Here is a 20,568-nt window from a genome sequence, read left to right on the forward strand (position 1 = left end):
AATGCTTCTCGAATATTTATGCATTTTATAACGAAGATAAAGCGAGCAGTTCAAAAAACTTCAATTTATATGTAAAATGTCCAAGAAATCTAAAAATGTATTTTTAATGTGTTATTGCTAATTTAAATTTCAATTTTATTTAGTAATTCATAATTATTATATCATATTATAAAAACTAAATACTTGCAATTATTTGAATCCATTTCGGTTCAAAATAACTTCTTTGCTAAAGCCTGCTCTCGCATTTCCCGCTTTCTAACAAACTGACGCCACCTTTTCAGCGTAACCATCTTCTAATGACTTTTCCTATTAAAAATAATTATTTTAAAAATCAGTTTACCAATTAACACTAATCAAAAATAGATTCAATAAAAGTGAATCGTAAATTATTGACGTAAATACAACTTTTATTCGCTCCTCCTGAGGTCTCGTGCTTCCCTTTTCGCACGCTGCCTAATAACCACGCATGCCGAGACAGCGTGTGCGTGTATATGTTTCTATATACGATAATTGGTAGTATTTATTTATTAAATGAAATTGCAAAACTTTGAAATTTTAATTTTGTAAATTTTTATTTTCCTATATTTTCATATGTGAATTGTGAAACCGCTTCACATACACACACACATTTTGTGTATGAAAACAAAAATGCAAAAAACCGACATCAATTGGCAACCACATTCCACACATAATTATTAACTGTCCACTTTCCATTATGTAAACAAAAACTTCCACCAATGCTATTGTACAACTGCCACTCTCCGACATTTGCCTCCATAACGAAACGTTCTTAACGGAGCGAAATTCGCTTACCATCACCACTACATACGCGTGCACTTACTTCCAAAAAATAATACTGTATAAAATACGCAAAATTTGCAAAAAATTCAGCCTCTATTATCTTAATTCCCGAAGATCATCGGAAGACGAAGGCGACAACGAATCGCAAACGACCATTGATAGCGGTGCCCGTGGGCAGGATCCACATTCGGCCACTTCCTCCATCAGCGGCATCGGTGCGGCTAGTGGCGCTTTACATTTGCCTGGCGGTCTGGCGCCGGCCGATCTCGAACATCTGGAGGAGCTAGCTAAGCAATCGTGCTATGACTCGGGCATCGATATACGTGAACCCATAGCAAATTTGCAGCCCATACCAAAGAAGACCGTTTACAGTGATGCCGATATTGTGCTGAGCTCCGATTGGGTGCCACCGAAGACCATCTCGCCGACACTGATGAGCGAATCGCCGCCGCGCAGCTCTGTGCTGAGCGCACAAAGCCTTGACGCGGGCACGGCTGGCGGGCGCAAGAAGACCACTAGCGTCAGCTTCAGCGTGGACGATAACAATAGCGAGCAACAGGCTGCGGCGGCGGTGGCGGCATCGGCGGCAGCGGCAGCCGCACAGGGTGACAAGAATACTGAGAAGAAGAATAAAGTATAAGCTAAATGCAATAGATGTGTGTTAGAAATAATCAAATTACAATATTTTTATGCATTTGCAGATGTTGAAACGCTTATCATATCCTTTGGCTTGGGTGGAAGGCCTAACTGGCGAAGCAGGCGGCCCTCCGGGCACTGGTGGCAGCCTCGGCAAGTCGGCGGACTCTGAGTCGGCGCCCAACACGGGCGATTCGAATCAGAGCGTATTTTCGAAAGTATTTTCAAGGTGAGTTCACCGGCATATAAGCGGCTCAGCAATAGTTTTACCGTTAGTGGAAATCATATATTGTTTTTAGTTGAATTAGTATTATTGTAAGGCATTTATGAGAAACAAAAGAATAATTGGTATACATTTTTTTCCTTTGATTTTCTTCCTTTCCAAAAATCAAAACGAAATTTGTCAAACAATGCTCACTAAACTTGCGGCGATTGGAATATTTTTATTATTATCTTATGTTTTTTTTTTTGTAAAAAATACTACCCAAACACATATATCACAAATTATAAATATTATTATTTATTCAATACTTTCTGTGCACTTACCAAATACCAACCATTAAACGCCCCTACAAACGAACACACCATGCTGCCATGTAAACTTTTCGTTTACCGTTTTTTCCACCTCAAATCCAACACATCACTTTACTCTCCACACCCACTGCATACAAAAACAACTATTATTATTTTGTTCCGATTCGAATACTCACAGTTCACCCATTACTTTGGTCTCAGAGTTGGGTGGCAATTTATTTTCAAAAACACCGTCCGAAGACTCTGGTGGCTCACCAGTGCCACCATTGACTCCACATTCAACTCATTCCGAGGGTCATATTTCCACTGGGTAAGAATTAGTTGCTTTGTTGCATTTAACTTCGAATATCGAATATTGACTAATAGCATTGGCCGCGAGTACTGTTACGTTTCGCAAGCAAAAACGAAAATTTTGAAATTTCAATGGATTTTTTAAATGCTTGTTTGTCGTTTCACTGTCCGCCAAACAAATATTTGTTTATAAAAATTTTTGTTACTTTGTAATGTTCGAATCAATTGTATGCTCGATATTTTTTCGTCAATAGAAAAATTCATTTTACGTTTAATTTGGAGTCTATCCCAGTTGTGCTATCGCTCTAAAGCCATTTTCCTTTTATATTTTATTTTTTCCTTTTCCTAGTGAAACTATTTTATAATATATATGTAAATGTGTTTCTATCCCTTCTCGAAAGTACTACACATGTAAATTGTCATGTAAATAACACAAGTTCGAATTCCTAAATGTGTAGCGTAAAGTTATTTTTTTATTCCGCACTTTTTCCCATGCACTGTTGTTTGATTTAGTATTTACTAAATGCCGTAAATGTTTTAAGAACTTCTTCATAGAAAAGTCTGCTATTTATTTCGTTTACCTTCGTTGACCTATAGCCTTTTTTCACTGTTGTTAAGCATATTTTTCGAAAATCCGCCAACACCACTTGCATTCAAATTTAGAGAAAGAGGTATTGGTCGACTTACAAAAATATTAATTATTGCTGTCAATACATGCTCTACAATTTTTTAAATAATAATGTCAGTAAATAGTTTTATCCGAATATTATATAATATGTATAAATATTACATCTCACAAAGCTTTTTTGATAATTGTATAGCCAGAAATTATAAAGATATATAGTAAAAAAAACTCCCGAATCCATAAATTAATTAAAAAATATATGTTTTATATATACATACATATACATATGTATGTACATATGTATGTATGTATGTGTATAGCCGATCTTGTTATTTCCGGAAATTCATAGTTAAAATCAATTTAAAAAAATTAGGCTTGCATTGCAGTATTAAAAAAAAATAGGAGAAAAAACTAGATTGTGTTCGAAATTGTTATGTTCGAAAATTATCATATTCCGCCCAAAAAATTTTTTAAATTTTTATAATTACGGCGAAAATTCGATGTTATATAGAATTAGTGAATAAAGAGGAATGTTCGAAAATTCGAATGTTCGACCATAAATTCGACTTTTGCTAATCATCAAGCTTTCATTATTACGGCGAAAACTCGTTATGCTGCAGAAATCATAGGTCGAACAGAACCAAATAATATTATCTGAAAGTGAGATTACATCTGTATAAATACATATAGTGTCCAGAAAGGTTTTTTCTTTTTATTATGATGGCATAAGTTATATAGATATTTAGAAGGCAAAACTTCCAAATTCGATTATTAATTTCGAAATCTAAGAAATTGTTTGTATGTATGTATATATGTATATATACATGTATACATACTTACTATGTAGCCGTTCTTTGATGAAAATACTTAATTTCGAAATATTAAAAATAAAATCAAATTGTATAACCGAGAAATATTGTAATTAAAATAGGTAATAGGTTCAACGCAAAAAACAAATTGTTCTATTGACTGTATTAGTGAAACTTTGTTATGTTCGAAAATTCGAATATTCCTTTAAAAATATTTATTTTCACTCTAAGTTTTTATAATTACGCCAAAAATGCGATGTAATGTAGAATTTAGTGAATAAAGAGAACTGTTCGAAAATTCGAATATTAATTCGAACATAAAAACATTATTTTTTGCTAGTCGTTAAGTTTGTATAATTACAGCGAAAACTTGACATGCTGCAGAACTAGGCCGGAGTAGCAACAGAACTAAATATGTGGTGAATTCGATTTCGAAATTTACATAAGAATCGAAAACTCTGCACTTAGAGTTTCTAAAGTGTCATTAAAGCAATTTATTTTAGACGTATCAGACTCGTAACATTTTTTTACTTAAAAACATGAATTTACTATTTTACTTAAAAAATCATTTTAGCGCTTTAACGTAGAAAAACACATATTTCTCTACTCATATCGACTAACGATATTAATTATGGAAAATTGTTTAGGCTTTTTAAGGTCTAAAGCATTTATACTCAATTGATATAAAAAAAAATAATATAAAAACAAAAATAAAAATCTTAAAGTAAATTTAAAGAAAAATCTGAAAATAGCAAAAATAATGAATAATAAAAAATATTAATAATTCTATAAGTCAAAACTTACAAGTGTGTATTTTGTTATTTTGTTAAATAAAGTTTTAGTTATAAGCAGTAAAAACTCGATTTGCTTAGTTAAATTACATTTGATGTAAAGATTTTCGAAATTTAAAAAAAAATTATTTTAAGTTTGCACCTCCTTTTATATAAAAAAAGAAAATGTGTTTAAAAATATAAAAATTAAAACCAATTTTTTTACTTTTCTCTGCATAATATATGTATATAATAGAGGGAGTAAACACTGCTTTACTGTTTTTTGTAAAAGTATTTAAAAAAAAAATTTAATTTAGTTTATTGCTTTCTGGTTGTGTAGGACAACATTTAGCACTTTCACTTTTATCTTTCATTATCAAAAGTTGTTAAAAATATTTGTTTTAATTGTCGAATTGTATTTTGGCTGCGAGGTCATAACATTTATTCAAATATTTACAAATAATATCCCGCGTCAAAAGAAAAAAGCATTAATGCAAAAAAAAGTTGAAAATAATAAATATGTATTTCTCTTTGAACTAATATTTTGCTTCTCTCCACATGCAGACGCTCATCGATTGGCACATTTATGCGTCCACAATCGTCGGAGGGCACTGCTTCCACAACGAAATTGAAGGACGTGAAACAGCAACCGAAATTGGACTACCGTTCGATGGTATCAGTTGATGACAAACCGGAATTGTTCATTAGCGTTGACAGTAAGTCAATATTATTAATTTTGTCGATTTTTAGAGTTTTTGTAGACTTATTACATTTTTTGGAGACGTAGTTTGCTTTTGTGTTTTAATATATTATATTAGAAAGCTTTTGAAGTTTTTGGAGACTTTTAAAATTTTTGGAGATTTCTAAAATCTTTGTAGATGTAAATCTTTTATATTTTTAAGTTATACACTATTTTGTTATTTAAGTAAATATGTACAATGGAACTCTAATTTTTCTCGCTTTGATACTTAAAAATCTATTTAAGTGAATACTGAGTTTAAAGTTAGTGGTTTAAGCAAATTTTAGTTGTTTTTGAGAAGTTTCGGTAGTCGACCGTTTTTTTTACAATTACAATGAAAGTTTGACAGTTCGTTACGTTACATTTATGACGTAGCGTGTCGCTCTGGTGTCATTATCAGTCTTGTTATAAAGCTATTTAAATTTTTGCTCTTGTTCAAAAATATTGTTTTGAAAGTTGTTTTTCGAATTAGTAGTATTTCATATTTTCATTTGGAAAATGTTATATATTTCTTCATATTGCTCAGCAAAAATCATGTTTATTCATCTTGGACAGTGACTCTTTAGTCCCACATATTTTATAGAGGTTTATTTTTAGCGATACTTTAAAATAATGTTTGATGTGATATAGCTACATTTAATATTTGTAACAGTATTTTTAATTAATTTTTTTTTTTTATCACTTTTTGTCACAAAAATTATCAAAATGCTACACTGTATCGTTCCATCTACTCAAACTAACACTCATACTCGCCTAATTCATATTCGAAAAAATTTAATACCGTGTAGTTCGGGCGCCATATTTTCCACTCTTGAATATAGTCGGTATGTGACACAGTTTGTATACTAAATAAGTATATTTTTATACTCTTTAACAGTAAATTTAATCATTTATATATTTACATATCCTTTATCTCAATGTTTACCCCACAAAACGAAAGTATTATTGAAATTCAGTTAAAAATATGGCTAACAATAAAAAAAGTTATGCTTAAAAATAGCAACAAATTTATTACTTTATATTTCAATTGAGAAAAAATTCACCCGTGTTTGCGTTTCCTTTGTAAATAATTCATATATCAATCTAAAATAATCGACTGCAGCTTAAGTGTTATAAATTTATTGTATACAGTAGCTATGTGTGCCACAAAAATTTATTTTATTATATTTTTTTGTTTTTTTTTGAGATAACATAAACCCTACTGCGATTTCTAACCAGTGCACACACGAAATACTCCTAGCTCTTATCTGCTCTAGCTTAAAATAATTTGTAGATATTAATTTCTATTTACACATACTCAAACATATTTGTGCGCCACATACCTATACATAATCATACGTATATATGTATATAGTATGTATATATTAATATATGTATATTTGTATATATTTTACATATACATATATGTGCCTAAATGTTGTGTAGCCGATAATTGCATTTTTCATAATTTAATACAATATATTTTTCATCCGCTCTTGTTTTTTTCTCCAGAATTGATACCACGACCGGCACGCGCCTGTCCGGACCCACCATTGTACTTACGCCTGCGCATGGGCAAGCCCATTGGCAAGGCAATACCGCTACCGACTTCAGTTATGTCTTATGGCAAAAATAAATTGAGACCTGAATACTGGTTTAGTGTACCTAAAAATCGGTAAGTGTAAGGTATATTTTTTCAATAGAGTTGCCAGAAGTTGAAATATTTTATTAAATGAAATTTAAGAGACGGATAGATTATTACAGTAAATATATCAAATGGAAAATGTTTAAAAAAAACTAGCGTTGAAATGATCACTGACGCGTGTTGCCAACAATGTAAAAATTGTATTAAAAAAATTGATAAAAAATTAAAATATTGTCAGAATATTTGTGACAAATGAAAGAAGCTTAAAAAATTTGCAGTTGAATTTAACTGAATTATGCTACAAATAACTATAATATGATAGGAGGCATAAAAGTGAATTTTTTTTGTGATAGTTGCCAGTTAAAAAATTTAAATCAATAATTTTGATAAGAAAAATTAAATGTCACAAAATGGGCATACAACTTGATATATTGAAAAAAAACTTGCACCTTTATAAGATTTTCTTAGAAGCGTTGCCAGCTGTTTAAATGTTTTAATACAGTTAAAAACATAAGCGAAAATTATAATATGGGCACTAAATTCTAAAAGTTCCAAAACTCATACAGTGAAAAATATTTTTGAGGAGAGTTGCCAGCTGTTTACAATTAAATAAATCAATTCGGTAACAATACTTAATTCTAAAATATTTTAAACTATAGAAAAAAGTATAATATAAATATTTTCGAGAGTTGAAGCTGTTTAAATTTAATTTTCTTTTAGTAAACTTAATCAAATAAAATGTGTTTCTAAACAAATAGAAAACGATTACCAAAATATAATATGTATATAATAAAAAAAACATTTTCTTAATGCTATAAAAATGATGTTAAAATATCAATAGTATTTATATTTACACATTAATTATAAACATTTTTAAAGTGAGTTGCCAGCTTTAAAAAAAAAACTTAAATCGAATGTTTCGATATGAGTATCGAGCTAAACGGATAGGAAATGTTAATATTTTTAAGAAACGTGGCCGTAATTAAAAACATATTGTTGATACCTTAAAATAAATATAATATAATTTGCAAAAGAAAGCTTTAGTTTTTTTACTTTTTCAAATATTTTAACAATTTTATTTTGTAATTTCTTCCACTTCACAGCGTTGATGAATTGTATCGTTTCATAAACACCTGGGTGCAGCACCTGTACGGTGAATTGAATGAGGAGCAAATCAAAGCGCGTGGCTTCGAACTCATCCAAGATGATACCGAGTGGACGAAGAGCGGCAGCGGCAAGAGCGGACGCAGCGGCAGCCAAGAGAACGAGGAGATTAGTGACTTGACACGCGAGTCGTGGGAGGTGAGTATACAAGTTTTGAATTGCCAAGAGCGTTCTTTTTACGTGTGCCTTGGTTGCAGCGGTTTAACTTTTATCGTGATTAAGTTTTCTCACTTTTACTACTATTATATGCTACTATTACTACTTTTATTCGGTACTAACTCCTATAATTATCATCACAACTTAATATAACAAATATTACTTTACATACTTACATATCTATGAATATATTGAATATAATAAATATTTGTAAATTATAAGTTTCCTTAAAATTGTAAGTCCGAATCAAAATTTTCTCAGCTATGCAACTCTACTAAATAATTCATATTTTTAGGTTTAATCACAATATGCCAATAAATTACTCGATTCCTTTACGATTTAGCAATTAATTAAATTTAAATTAAAAAAAATTTTAGAACGAAAATTTCCATTTATCTTCTTGCATATAATTTTAAACGAAATTTTCTTCATTTGAATTTTTTTCTTTTCTGTTTTCTTATTCCGCCAAAACGTGAACATTTTTACTGCTCCATTACTACAAACCAAAAAAAAAAAATTATATTAAAATAATGAAAAATACAAATTAACAAATGTTTGACGAATCCTTAAATTTACTAACGCATTAATCAGCTTATAAAGGCGCCCTTCGCCAAGACCTACAGCATTATAAAAACGGCAAAGCATGCCGCATCGCATGAAATGGATTTGTTGAGCGGCGAGGTTAGGAACGAAAATATTATTCTTTATTACAAACCCGACACTCAAAACAAAAACAAAATAAGAACCACAAAGCACAAAAATTTTGTTAAAGAAATTTCATTAGCTCGCAAAGTGAATTTGTTTTATTTTCATATATGCCGATTTTTGGTATTTATTTTTCCGTTGTAGTTGCTACATTGCACCAAGCGTTGTTGGTTGGAGTGAAATGAGATTCGAACATATGTATATAATATAATAAAAAAATTTTTAAAATCTTAAGTCAAGTATTTTCAACGTTGTTTAGTTTACACTTAATTATGTTATTTGGAATTGCGTACTATTTGAGCAAAAAAATGAAATTTTTAAAAATATATACATATAATTTTTTAATTAATAACATTATATAATAAAAATTAAAAATAAAAATAATAAAGAAAATTATAAATAATATTAACAAAATAATATTAAAAAAAAAAATTATTCATTTTATTTATAATCAAAAACCTAAAAGTATAAAAAAAAATATTTTTTATTAACTAATTTATTTACAATCGCTCAGTACGACAGTTAATTTAAAAATTTTAATATTATAGTATAGTTGAACTCCAGTGAGAGCTGATATTAAATTTTAAATTCTTAAATAAACAAAAATATAAGTTAGTTTAAACATTTTTTAATTAAAAATATGTATTTTTTAACTAATTTTCATGTTTTTTTATTTTCAAAATAAATATTTCTTCCTTTGGATAAATAAAAAAAAATTATATAGTTTTTTTTTATTTTAATACTAACTAAAAATCGTTAATTATAATTGAAATTAGAATTATTTGAGTTTAAAAACTATATACAAATATATATTTAACAAGCAAAATTTAAATAATTTTGAAATAATAAAATTTATGTAAAGTTTTATTTTTATTTTTGAGCTTTAAACCTGTAATATTGTAACTAAACATAATCAATTATGTATAATTGAATTTAAAATTATTTGAGTTTAAAAATTTATTTAACAAAATAATGCCTGAAATCAGAAATATAAAAAAAGTTAAGACATTTTTTTTGCTATGTTTAAATTTCATTCAAATTTAAAACACACAAACTTAGCCAAAATGTTTCAAAAAAATTGATTAAAAAATAAGAAAGACTATATTTTTCAAACATTTACTAAATTCTATTCAGTTTCAATTTTAAATTTGATAAAAGCTAAAAACAAAAATTCACAAAAATTTTTTAAAAATCTTTTATATAGAGATAAATATATTTTTTTATTTTTATAAAAATAAATTTAAATAGTAAAAAGAAATTTAGATGTTTTATAAAAAAAATTTAAAAATTTTGATTACAAATATTTAGTAATTTTTTATTTAAATTTTTTTGAAACTAATTCGCATTAAAAAAAATAGTTTGTGAAAGTGCAGCAATAAGTTATAGAAATAATTTTTAAAAGAGAGAAAATAAATTATTTAGGAATAACTTGAAATTCTTTGCATAAAATTTTATTGGAAACATTTAATTTTTCTAAATTTAGTTTAAAAAGAATCGAAGCAATTTGATTTATCTTATTTTTTTTTAATTTTTCAATTATTTATTTAATTTTTTACTATTTCTTATATTTTTTCCAATTTTTATTATTTTTTTGTAATTATTTAATTATTTTGGGATTGTAGTTTTTAATTTTTTTAATTTTTAATAATTATTTTTTTTTAATATTTTTTTAATATTTTTTTTTTTTTTTTATAATTATTTATTTATAAGTACTTATCTATTTATAATTATTAAGAAATTTCGTTGTTTATTTCTAATGAAACGAATTGTAGCCTGAAAATATACGAGTTTTCTTACTTTAAATTATTTTTCGGTTGAATGCACTCCTGCCAGCAACGCTTAAGAAACCCTAATGTACTCTTTATTCACCACTTTGGTTTCAATTACTGGCGAGTTGAATTCCTTTGAAGAAACACTCTGTAAAAATGACAAATAATTAATTGTATGTTAGTACAACAGCACCCTTTGCCTCTAAACTACCGACACTTATTAGTTATGTACTTTTATGAATATATACCTATATACATATAGTATATAATTCGTATGTATTTTTTCCACTGGTAGGAAGTTCTGCAACAAATTATATGCAAATGCACAATCATGTCATTATTTTATTTCAATATTTTTAAATAATTGTTTCTTACATATTATAAAATCATTTTATTTTAATAATTTAAGTACTGTTATTTGGTGGCGCACACTCATTAAAAAAAAAAAAAAACCGAATTATTAAATATTTTTATATTAATGAAATAAATATGACGACGATGATTAGCGACTTGTTATAAATAATTAAATGTTAAACAAGTAAGGAAGGGCTAAGTTCGGGTGTAACCGAACATTTTATATTCTTGCAACTTGGCATAATCAAAGCTAGGGAAATACCTTAAGGGGTCCCGGTGGTCTAGAACGCTGAAATTCAGGGTGTTTTCTGAATTGTTTTTAAGGTTTAAAAAAAGAGCAATCGATTTAAAATTTTTAGAGTTTATTTATACACTTATGAAAAGTACAAAAAATATTTTTTTTTTTTGCTAAATAAAAAAATTTTTAACAACATTAAAAATGGCGTCCAAAAAAAACTATTTTAAAAATGACTCCCGGTGCCGTTGTTGATTTTAACTCTTCAAAACATCTGAAACATAAAAACTAAATAAATTATTAATCACTAGGAGTGCCGCTGTCGCTGGAACTACAACCAAAAAAAATTGAAAATAAAAAAAATTTCGCGCTTTTGAAGTTCAGATTCTGAAAACAGCTATTTTTGGACCAGTTTTAGATCGAAAAAAAATCGAAGTTCTTAAAATTAAAATTTGATCGTAGTCCCGGCGATAGATATAGATCTTATAAACACCATATTAAAAATTCAAGTGATTCGGATGGATATTTTTTTTTTTCATCAACGGCACGCCGAAAAAAGAAGTTTTGAGATAAATGAAGTACAAAGCATTCATTCATTGAGCCTCTCGACCGCGCGCTACCTGCTAAAACCGCTGTAGAAACTAAAATAATGTGAATATCCTTCCAATTTTACAGTATATTCTAAAAAGACTATACTTTCGAACTATCAAACAAAAAAAAATAGATTTTTTGAAAGTTCTAGACCACCGGGACCCCTTGAGATGCAACCCGTCAACCAGAAGATCGGAATGATTTATACGCTGGCCGATATATTCGGTGACCGAGGTTTAATAAAAAAATGAAAATCATTATACATACTTATCTAGTATATAGGAGTTGCGTATAGTATCGGCCCGATTTCATCTATTTTTACCAATACTGCATACTCACATGTTGACCGATATACATACATATGTATGTGGTATAAAGTCACCAGGAAGTTCGAAAACCTTTATATTAGGTATATGGGGGCTAAAATAAGTATTGACCCGATTCAACCCATTTGCGACACACAGAGATAATATGGTCAGGCAAGGATTATCCCTGAATTATATATCTTTTATATCTCACACATTCACCGATATTTGTCGCAAAAAGTCAACTATAGATACTGGGGTCCAAATATTCGGTAATTAGTTGCTTGAACATTTTTTGGTTGAATTTGGATAATATATGGTCATAACAGTCCAAATTCGTCCATTTTCTCACGGTGATATAAAAGGTCCTAAGATATGCAGTTTTACCTAATAGTGGGCGGTACCACGCCCATCGTAAAATTTTTACACCGGCTTCAATAAAGCTCTTTCATATAATTTCGAGCGTAAACTTTAATGTCTCTTTTTTTATTGATTTATCGCGTCTTTAGCAGTTTTTAACAGTTCTGTTATATAAAGAGTGGGGTAACCATTCGATTTCATCCATTTTCCCACTGTCATAGTTCTTATAAGAATTGTCTGAAGCGAATTTGGCTATTATAGCTTTGGTGGTCTAGGAGATATGCTCATTAAGAGTATAAAAATCACAAGGGATTCATGATTGTAGTAAGAGCATACTCCCTGGGTGAAGATCAAACCTTTGCAAGTTGTAATAATAGTTTAAATATAAATATATTCCAGTCGTAACAGTATTTTTTGTAGGCACCATTTAAAAATACAACAGCGTTTGTTTGGTGTGTTAATTTATCAATTTGCAATTCAACAAAAATTGCTGTGGAAATAAATTTACAACAATATCGCTAGATACGTCGAGAAATTAGTATATATAAATATGTATGTCGATTAACGTTTCTAAAAAACAGTGTATAACAAATAATTTAAACATATATAGTTAAAGAAATTCCTCGAGGACGTAAAAAACTCGATAGTCATTATATCGATAATTAATTATTTCGATAATTTTGCATATAAATATAAAGTATAAAATTTTCCAAATATTTAGTGTAAAATAATAGTAAAAACATCAACTTAAAACAATATTTTGAAGCTACAAGTTAAAAAAATACCCATAATTTATCAATATATCGATAAATTTTTAAATAAATAATAAGTATTATTTATTGAAAACTGTGATGTCACGGTTAAGACTCGAATTTTTCTAAACACTACATTGGGGAAAAAACTACAACTTTGCGTTAAATCAATATTAACTTCGAAAAACTAGCAAATTTTCGATAATGTACAGTTATGACAGTAGTGCAGTTGTACTCAGTTTGCACTTCAGGCTTCAAAAGCAGCTTTGATAAGCATTTCCTATTGTATTTATTTTTCATTTTGGAACACCCTGTTACTGCTCACTTTTCTATTAGCATAAATTTAATGATTACTTTGCAGCTCTTGCTCTTAAACATTTGAAGCAAACAGCAATTATGCCTCGCCTCGACTGCTACACGGCGCAATTGAAGGCGTTTACAAATTATCTTGTCACATTTCAGTATCGTTAACAACAACAACAACAAAAGTAGTGCAATTTGTAAATAGTACTCTGACATGAAACGCTCGTTCAAGTGCATGTTCGCATCGCTCTGCGCGCGTGTGTGTGTGTCTGTGTCGGTGTTGCCGCTTTATCGATTGTGTTATCAAAATCAATTGCTTCAATTAAAATAATTTGTAGTTGCTTTCTTTAATACAAACCATATACATACATATGTACATAAGTATGTATGATAATAGTCGCGTCGCTTCGTTTACTTCCTACCGGCTAAGCTCGGATTTTTCTTTAGGCTGTTTTTTTACATGAAAAGGACACCAGTCAGTATTTGCAGCATTTAATTGTTTATAAAAACTGTAATTGTTGTTGTCGTTGCTGTCACTTGTTCATACTTGTTTGCAGCACAGTTTCTGAGCGGTTTTGACCTGATTTTTGCCGGTAGTTGGGCGCGAAAAACTGTGCTGACGGCGCTGTGAAAGCAAAAAAAGCTTTTTTATATTAATTTATTACCGTTAACGTCATGAAGCGGCATAAAGCAGACACCTCAATTAAAGTTAATAAAAAAGCGGGAGTTTTTTAGTTATGTATATGTAAGAATTTAGCGGCGTGGTCGGTTATTTATGCGCTTACAGCAAGGTTACATGGGGAGGTTGGTTGGAAATTAAAGAAGCTTTGCAACAAAAGCCGGCTACAATTAACTAAAATTATCGAAAAATTACAAGTTTTGTTTTTACTCATACTTGAAACATAAGCATATGCCTGAAAGAGCACCCTTTACTTGGCTCAATTTTGTTTTAAGCAATGTATTGCTGTACAAATTCACAAACTCTTATATTCTAAGCAATTAAAAAAGCTAATTATTTTAAAAAAATTTCATTGAGCACAAGAGCGCAGTTCCATTACATAATGCTCATATTAAAATCTAACAAACATACCCTTATATAAAGTAGCAGCTGTAAACTAATGCATAGCAAAAAACAAAAAAAAATAAAAAAAAGCCGTTAATTTATATATGTATATATATTTCCGCATTGCTGAGTTGCATTTAAGTAACGCATTGGTTGCCGCTAGCGCAAACACGCTTTCCATCAGCATTTAATCAACTCTGCCCAGCCATTAACTCGCATAGTGGTATTTATTTTTACCCAAGTAATTGTAATTTGCAAAATTTTAATGAATATTCCCTGCATTATTTGTAAGACTTGTTAACATGTCATTGCAACAGATGTTACATGCCCTTGCACACCTACCCAACAGTAGCAGTACTTATTAACTATGTATATATGGAAATTTGTAATTAAATATAGGCTACTCACTTCATAGGTTTTTCTCACGACTATATATACTTATTTAGTTGCCTGTTTAGCGCTGTTAAGTTTATTTATAATAGATTTTGTATTTATTTACATACATACATTCATGGGTGAGAAACTGAGACCTTTAACAGGTGTTGGGCCGTGCTTCACTACAAATTTTTGTTGCGGACAGCTGGCAGCCCTGCTCTTAACATAATTTTAAAGGAACCTTTTTCACCCATAATATAGTCTAGGCAAAGACCTTTAAGATAGACACACGCTTTCGGATTCTCGTCTTGCCTTCAATTTTTTCCATATAACTACTTTTTTCTGAGTTTCGAACACAGCTGCTCTTTTCTTCTTGTTTCTGACCTAACCTAGTAATTTTAATTTCCCTACATGCTGCAGGGCTAAAGCGCTAACTTAAATATGATGACAGGTGGTTTAATAAATAATTTCGTTAGTTAAATCGGTCTTTAATGAATGGTATATTTGAATGCTCACAGTTGATCTGATAAATGTAATTATATTCAAATTGAATGGTAATAATATAATTACATATTGACTTATTACTATCCATATTTGGTTTTGATGAATGTGATTTAGTGCATTAATTAATTATAATTATATATTTGATAATAAATTCATATATCATATGCTCATTACTTTTTAAACAACTGTAAATTAGATTTTTTGTTTCTAAATTAGTTTTCAATAACATGATGAGGTTTCATGGAATTTTTTAATACAAAAAACATAAATTTAAAAAATTATAGATGAACCAATCTGTTTCCAAAGTCAGGTTAGGTTTGAGGCTGATCCTCGCTATCAAGATTTTTTATTTACACTCTCCTTTTGTAAAATAAGTTTCGAATAAGCCCAATTGCCTTTTTTAAACAAATATAGCCAATATAATAATTTTAGAAAACACGAAGATATATTTTTAAAAGTATTACAAAACATATAATGCTTATGTCTAGACCCCATATTTTTGGGACATCGCCATCGCAAATATTTTATATATAGTTTAGAATCCAAATTTAGTCCTCTTTCACTTCATCGTATACTTTATAATGACTTGATTTGAAAGTCACTGACCTAAGGCATAAGGCTATGGCCTACGAGTTTCCTTAATAACCGTCGTCCTTCAGCACGCAAACTCAAAGTTCAGAGCAAAGTACGGTTTTTAACCCTGCTGTTAGGTTAAGACCATTTGGTCCAATTTTTTTTTTTTTTCTTTGTAACTTTGGAACGGTGATATATACTGTCTAAATTTTTCAGCTCAGGTGGTCTTTTTATAAAACAATATTATGTGCGAAAATTTAATTCTCTGACTTAAAACTGGACTAAGATAAATTGAAAATTACGAATCTTAGGTTAAGGGACCATTTGGTCCATAGTATATTTTCTTTGATTTTCTTTACATTAATTTTCCAAAAATAAGTACGAACTTGACTCTGCCGTACTTATTAGCATTTTCCATCACAATTTTTTCTATTGGAGGCGGAAAAAACAACAAAAAAGCTGAGACAATGTCATGGCATTTATACACTGCAAATCGAGTTGGTCCTGGTTGTATTGAGATAATATTCTCAACCGCAGATCCAATATGCTGAGGTAATGGTGTGGCACTCCATACCATCTTGTTTATAGCAATAAATAATTAATCAACAGAGCCACTTGGAGTTAAGAGGGGTTCCGGTTCCCTATCTGTTTCAGACTCATTTGTTTCATAATTTTCCGAATTATAATCAATATCGCAATCTGAGATATCCGATTCACTTTCTGCATAGAGCGCTTCTCGTATCTCGTCTTCATTCAAGTGCGCCATTTCATAAGTAAACACGTCCGAACTCTCGAAATCAACACACAAACTGAACAAATTCGCATAAACATTCGTGATTCTCTACCACAAAAAGCCAAAAGGGGGAATCCCGCAATTATTTTTTGCACTAGCTATGTTGAGTAAAGAAAAATGCAAAACGGGGGAACTCCTCGCCTAGTTTTTATTTTACCAGAGTTGAGTAAATAATAAAATAATAATATTTGGCAAGTATTGAACCAAACTAAATAAAAAGAGTAAGATTAAATTGTTATTTTGTATGAAAACTGCAGTATGGACCAAATGGTCCTCTAACATAAGATTCGTAAGTTTTTTTAACCTAACAGCAGGGTTAAATTCAATCAAGAAGATACACCTTCGCATGCGTAGGGTTTTCAATAACAAAATCATATCAGCAGCTTTCTCCACGCCGTTTTCAGCTGTTCCTTAGGCTTATCGTTATTATTTACTGCGCAGTTGAGCTTTCAGTTATATATTTGTAGGGTTGTTGGTCAAAATACACGTCGCTTTCTTTGTCTGCGTGCTCTGAAGCATGTTTCCTGACCGCGGCACATAGTACTACCTGCATAGATCGAAATTTATTAGGTGATTTAATTTATTTATATACTTTTCGAAAATAATTAGCCTACAAATCGCAAATCGCTTTCATACACACCCACATTTATGTGTGTGTGTGAGGTGCGCTTTTGATTGCAATGAAAGCACAAAAGAAAGAAGAAAACACGAGGCAGGTGGGAGAGAGCGGAAGCAGCGAGCATACCGGTAATTTCAGGATAAAGATTTTTGTTTATAATTCGGCTGATGTGCACCGAAGCGTTGAGCGAGTGGCTACTGTGCGTTGATTGTCTTGTTTCTCGCTTTTTGCACAAAATAAACTCAACTTTAATTAGATTTGTTTACATAAAGCGATTAATTGAAGCTCATTCATTCAGCGCAATGGAATCAACCTGCAAAAAGACGTAAAATGAAATTGAAAACACTTTTTTACTTTCTTTTATTTACTATAAGTATTCAATATAAACAAATTGAAAATGTATTTGAAAGCGCCAAAAAATGAGAATTTTACGCTTTTGTGAAGATTTTTACGTTTTTTTAGTAATTGCGGTTTAAACCGCTTAATCAGTTTTGGATTTAGCGTCGTGCCTTTAAAATCATTATTTTTTACAATACCTTGTAATATATTTTTTATGTACTCATATCAACTTATATGATTTTTTTATGTGCGAATTTTATGTTCAATGACTTTTTGTTGGACCTCGTTATCAACATAAAGTTCAGCGCTCGTGTTCATTGCACGCTGAGTGACATGTGATCTTCAACTAACAACTTTAACTATACACTGTCTTTTTTTAGTGGACATTTTTGTTTTCGATAATAAAAAAAACTCAAGCTTTCACAACAATTCTCAACAGCATCTCAATAGGCAAATTATAACTCATGTATCTTTAACTAGTTATTAAGTGAAAGCTTTTTTGAAAGTTCTGAAAGCTTGGACTTCAATTCTCAATGGCTTTTCAATAAGACGATATCCATGCTGATGACATGTGATCTTTAAATAACAATATATAGTTACGTCGAAAAGTGTTCATAGCACTTAGGCGTATTACATTTTTCCTTGAGGAATTTTTTTTTCCAATACTAAAAACTCAAACCTTTCACACCAATTCTCAATACAATTTTAGCTGCAGGGTACAAAAGTCTATAATCTCTCTAGCAAGAATACAAATCATTGATATTTATTTTTAGTAATACTCGTACAACTAGTCATTAAGTGGAAGCTTTTTCTGAAAACGCAAATCTTTCATTCATTTGTCAACAGTTTTCAATATTATTATATACTTTAATCTTATAGTAATTTTGTTGTAGTATTAAGATTTACTTTTGATGCAAACTAAAAGCTCAAAGCTTAAATGCTCAAACTCTTAGCAATTAATGCTTTTTTCAGAAATATTACTCGCATTAAAGTGAAAACGTTTTTAAGCATTGAAAGCTTTCACGACAGCTATCAACAGCTTTGGTTGCTTCGGTGATTTTTTAGCGAGTGCTTAAATTAAGTTTAATTTTTTCTTGAAACCAAAAGATTTGTCAGAGCTTTCACCATACATCATGAAAAGGTTATATATTATATAAGTATATAGCATCTAAACAAATTAAATTAAGAATTTTCAGCATAATATTCAAGAGTATCTCGATTAAAAGATTATCAAGACATCAAATTAGTAGTTTATTGAAACTATTAATCAATTTTGACTGCATCAAAACATTGAGCTGTATAGAAGGTTACAGTGAAATAACAATAACAAACTGGTTATCAATAAAAGGTCAACACTTGAGTTTATCACACGTGGACGGACATGTGCTCAGTACACATACATAAATCACCTTATCTTCGGAAAATGCTCGTACTGTTCGGTACAAATTGTACGCTGTTTACATTCGATTTTTCAATTTGCTTTATAAATTGTAACTTTTTTATTAAAAATAAATAATTTTCTTATCATCGAATCGGCAAATAAGAAAAAACGGTACATTTGATCAGTTGTTTTGTGCAAGTTCATGGCCGACTGCTTGTATATACGCGAACTAGTCGCTCAGTTTTTCAGGTACCGATCTGAAATTTTGCACATTTTTTCCTCAAAAGGCTGGGCAATTGTCAGAACCGCCGATGCGGATATCACAGCCGCAATTAACGTTCCTTCTGCTAAGGACTTTAGACAGCTCACTTTTACTCTGAAAATTTTCAATGCAATAATATAGCTTGGAACTAATTTTTAAAGATGTTTTCTCCAAAATGACAGCACAACAAAAATGCGAAATTTTTTTATTTAATTTATTTTAAATTAGTTTTTATGTTAAAACAATGAATAACAATGGGAATTATTTATTTATCTATTTGTCTAAACTAGCGGCCACTAGCTTTAAATATTAATATTGCATTACGCAATCGTACGCCTGCGCACGCTTTACTAATATTTCATGCCATTGTAATTTCCTTTTAATAGAACATACATACATAGAAAACGCAAAAAAATATGTTAGAATGCAAAAACACACTTCTATTGAAGAAATATTGGAATTCAGTGCTGCTGGCAGCAGGCTTTACGGACATCTTTGCATATGAAATTAGTTAAATAAGTTGATGACGCGAGCCACATAGTCAAATGAATAAAAATAGAATTTCAAATTTACTATATATAAACAGTAGTGGTAATAAGTATTGGTACCGAGACATTTTTCCTGTCAAAAATAGAATCGACTTGTATTTGAACCAATAACTTTAATTCCGAGCAATCTCGATAATTTTGAAATTTCGGGATTTCAAATAGCTCATTAAATCCCGAAAAATGAAAATATTTAATTTTGATAATTAACCAATTCTTTAAATCCCGAACAATTCTGAGAATACCGAGTAATTTTTGGAAACTCGAAACTTCGGGATTAAAAGAAATAAAGTTATTCAGTAAAATAGCGTACAATTAGCAAAATCCCGAATAATTTACTGAAACCCGAAATTTCGGGATTAAAAAAAATTATTTATTCTGACAAATTCCGAACAGTTTCGAGAACACCAAGTAATTCTCTGAAACCCTAAATTTCGTCATTAAAAAATGATAATTATTTTGACGAATTCCGAACAATTTGGAAAATCAGAAGTTTCGAAATTTCAGGATTAACATTTTTTAATTATTCTGACAAATACCGAACCGTTTTGAAATTCCCGGTTAATTTTTTTAAACTTGACATTTCTGGAC

The 20,568-nt window shown here is 29.9% G+C and overlaps 1 protein-coding gene across 19 annotated transcripts in view; it reads left to right on the forward strand.

Annotated features, from left to right (window-relative positions):
- Positions 1-20,568, forward strand: part of LOC120773898 (TLD domain-containing protein 2) — a 275,286-nt gene that overhangs the window by 200,155 nt on the left and 54,563 nt on the right. For 6 of the 19 annotated variants that reach the window (XM_040103154.1, XM_040103078.1, XM_040103097.1 and 3 more), the window contains 7 exons: positions 892-1,435; positions 1,503-1,666; positions 2,150-2,281; positions 5,031-5,182; positions 6,697-6,859; positions 7,933-8,131; positions 8,741-8,830. In XM_040103154.1, coding sequence (XP_039959088.1) covers positions 892-1,435; positions 1,503-1,666; positions 2,150-2,281; positions 5,031-5,182; positions 6,697-6,859; positions 7,933-8,131; positions 8,741-8,830 — 1,444 coding nt within the window. The remainder of the gene's footprint in view (positions 1-891; positions 1,436-1,502; positions 1,667-2,149; positions 2,282-5,030; positions 5,183-6,696; positions 6,860-7,932; positions 8,132-8,740; positions 8,831-20,568) is intronic. The other 13 variants (XM_040103145.1, XM_040103222.1, XM_040103249.1 and 10 more) reach the window with 7 other exon arrangements.

Source organism: Bactrocera tryoni, chromosome 1 (assembly GCF_016617805.1).
Source record: "Bactrocera tryoni isolate S06 chromosome 1, CSIRO_BtryS06_freeze2, whole genome shotgun sequence".
NCBI lineage: Eukaryota > Metazoa > Arthropoda > Insecta > Diptera > Tephritidae > Bactrocera > Bactrocera tryoni.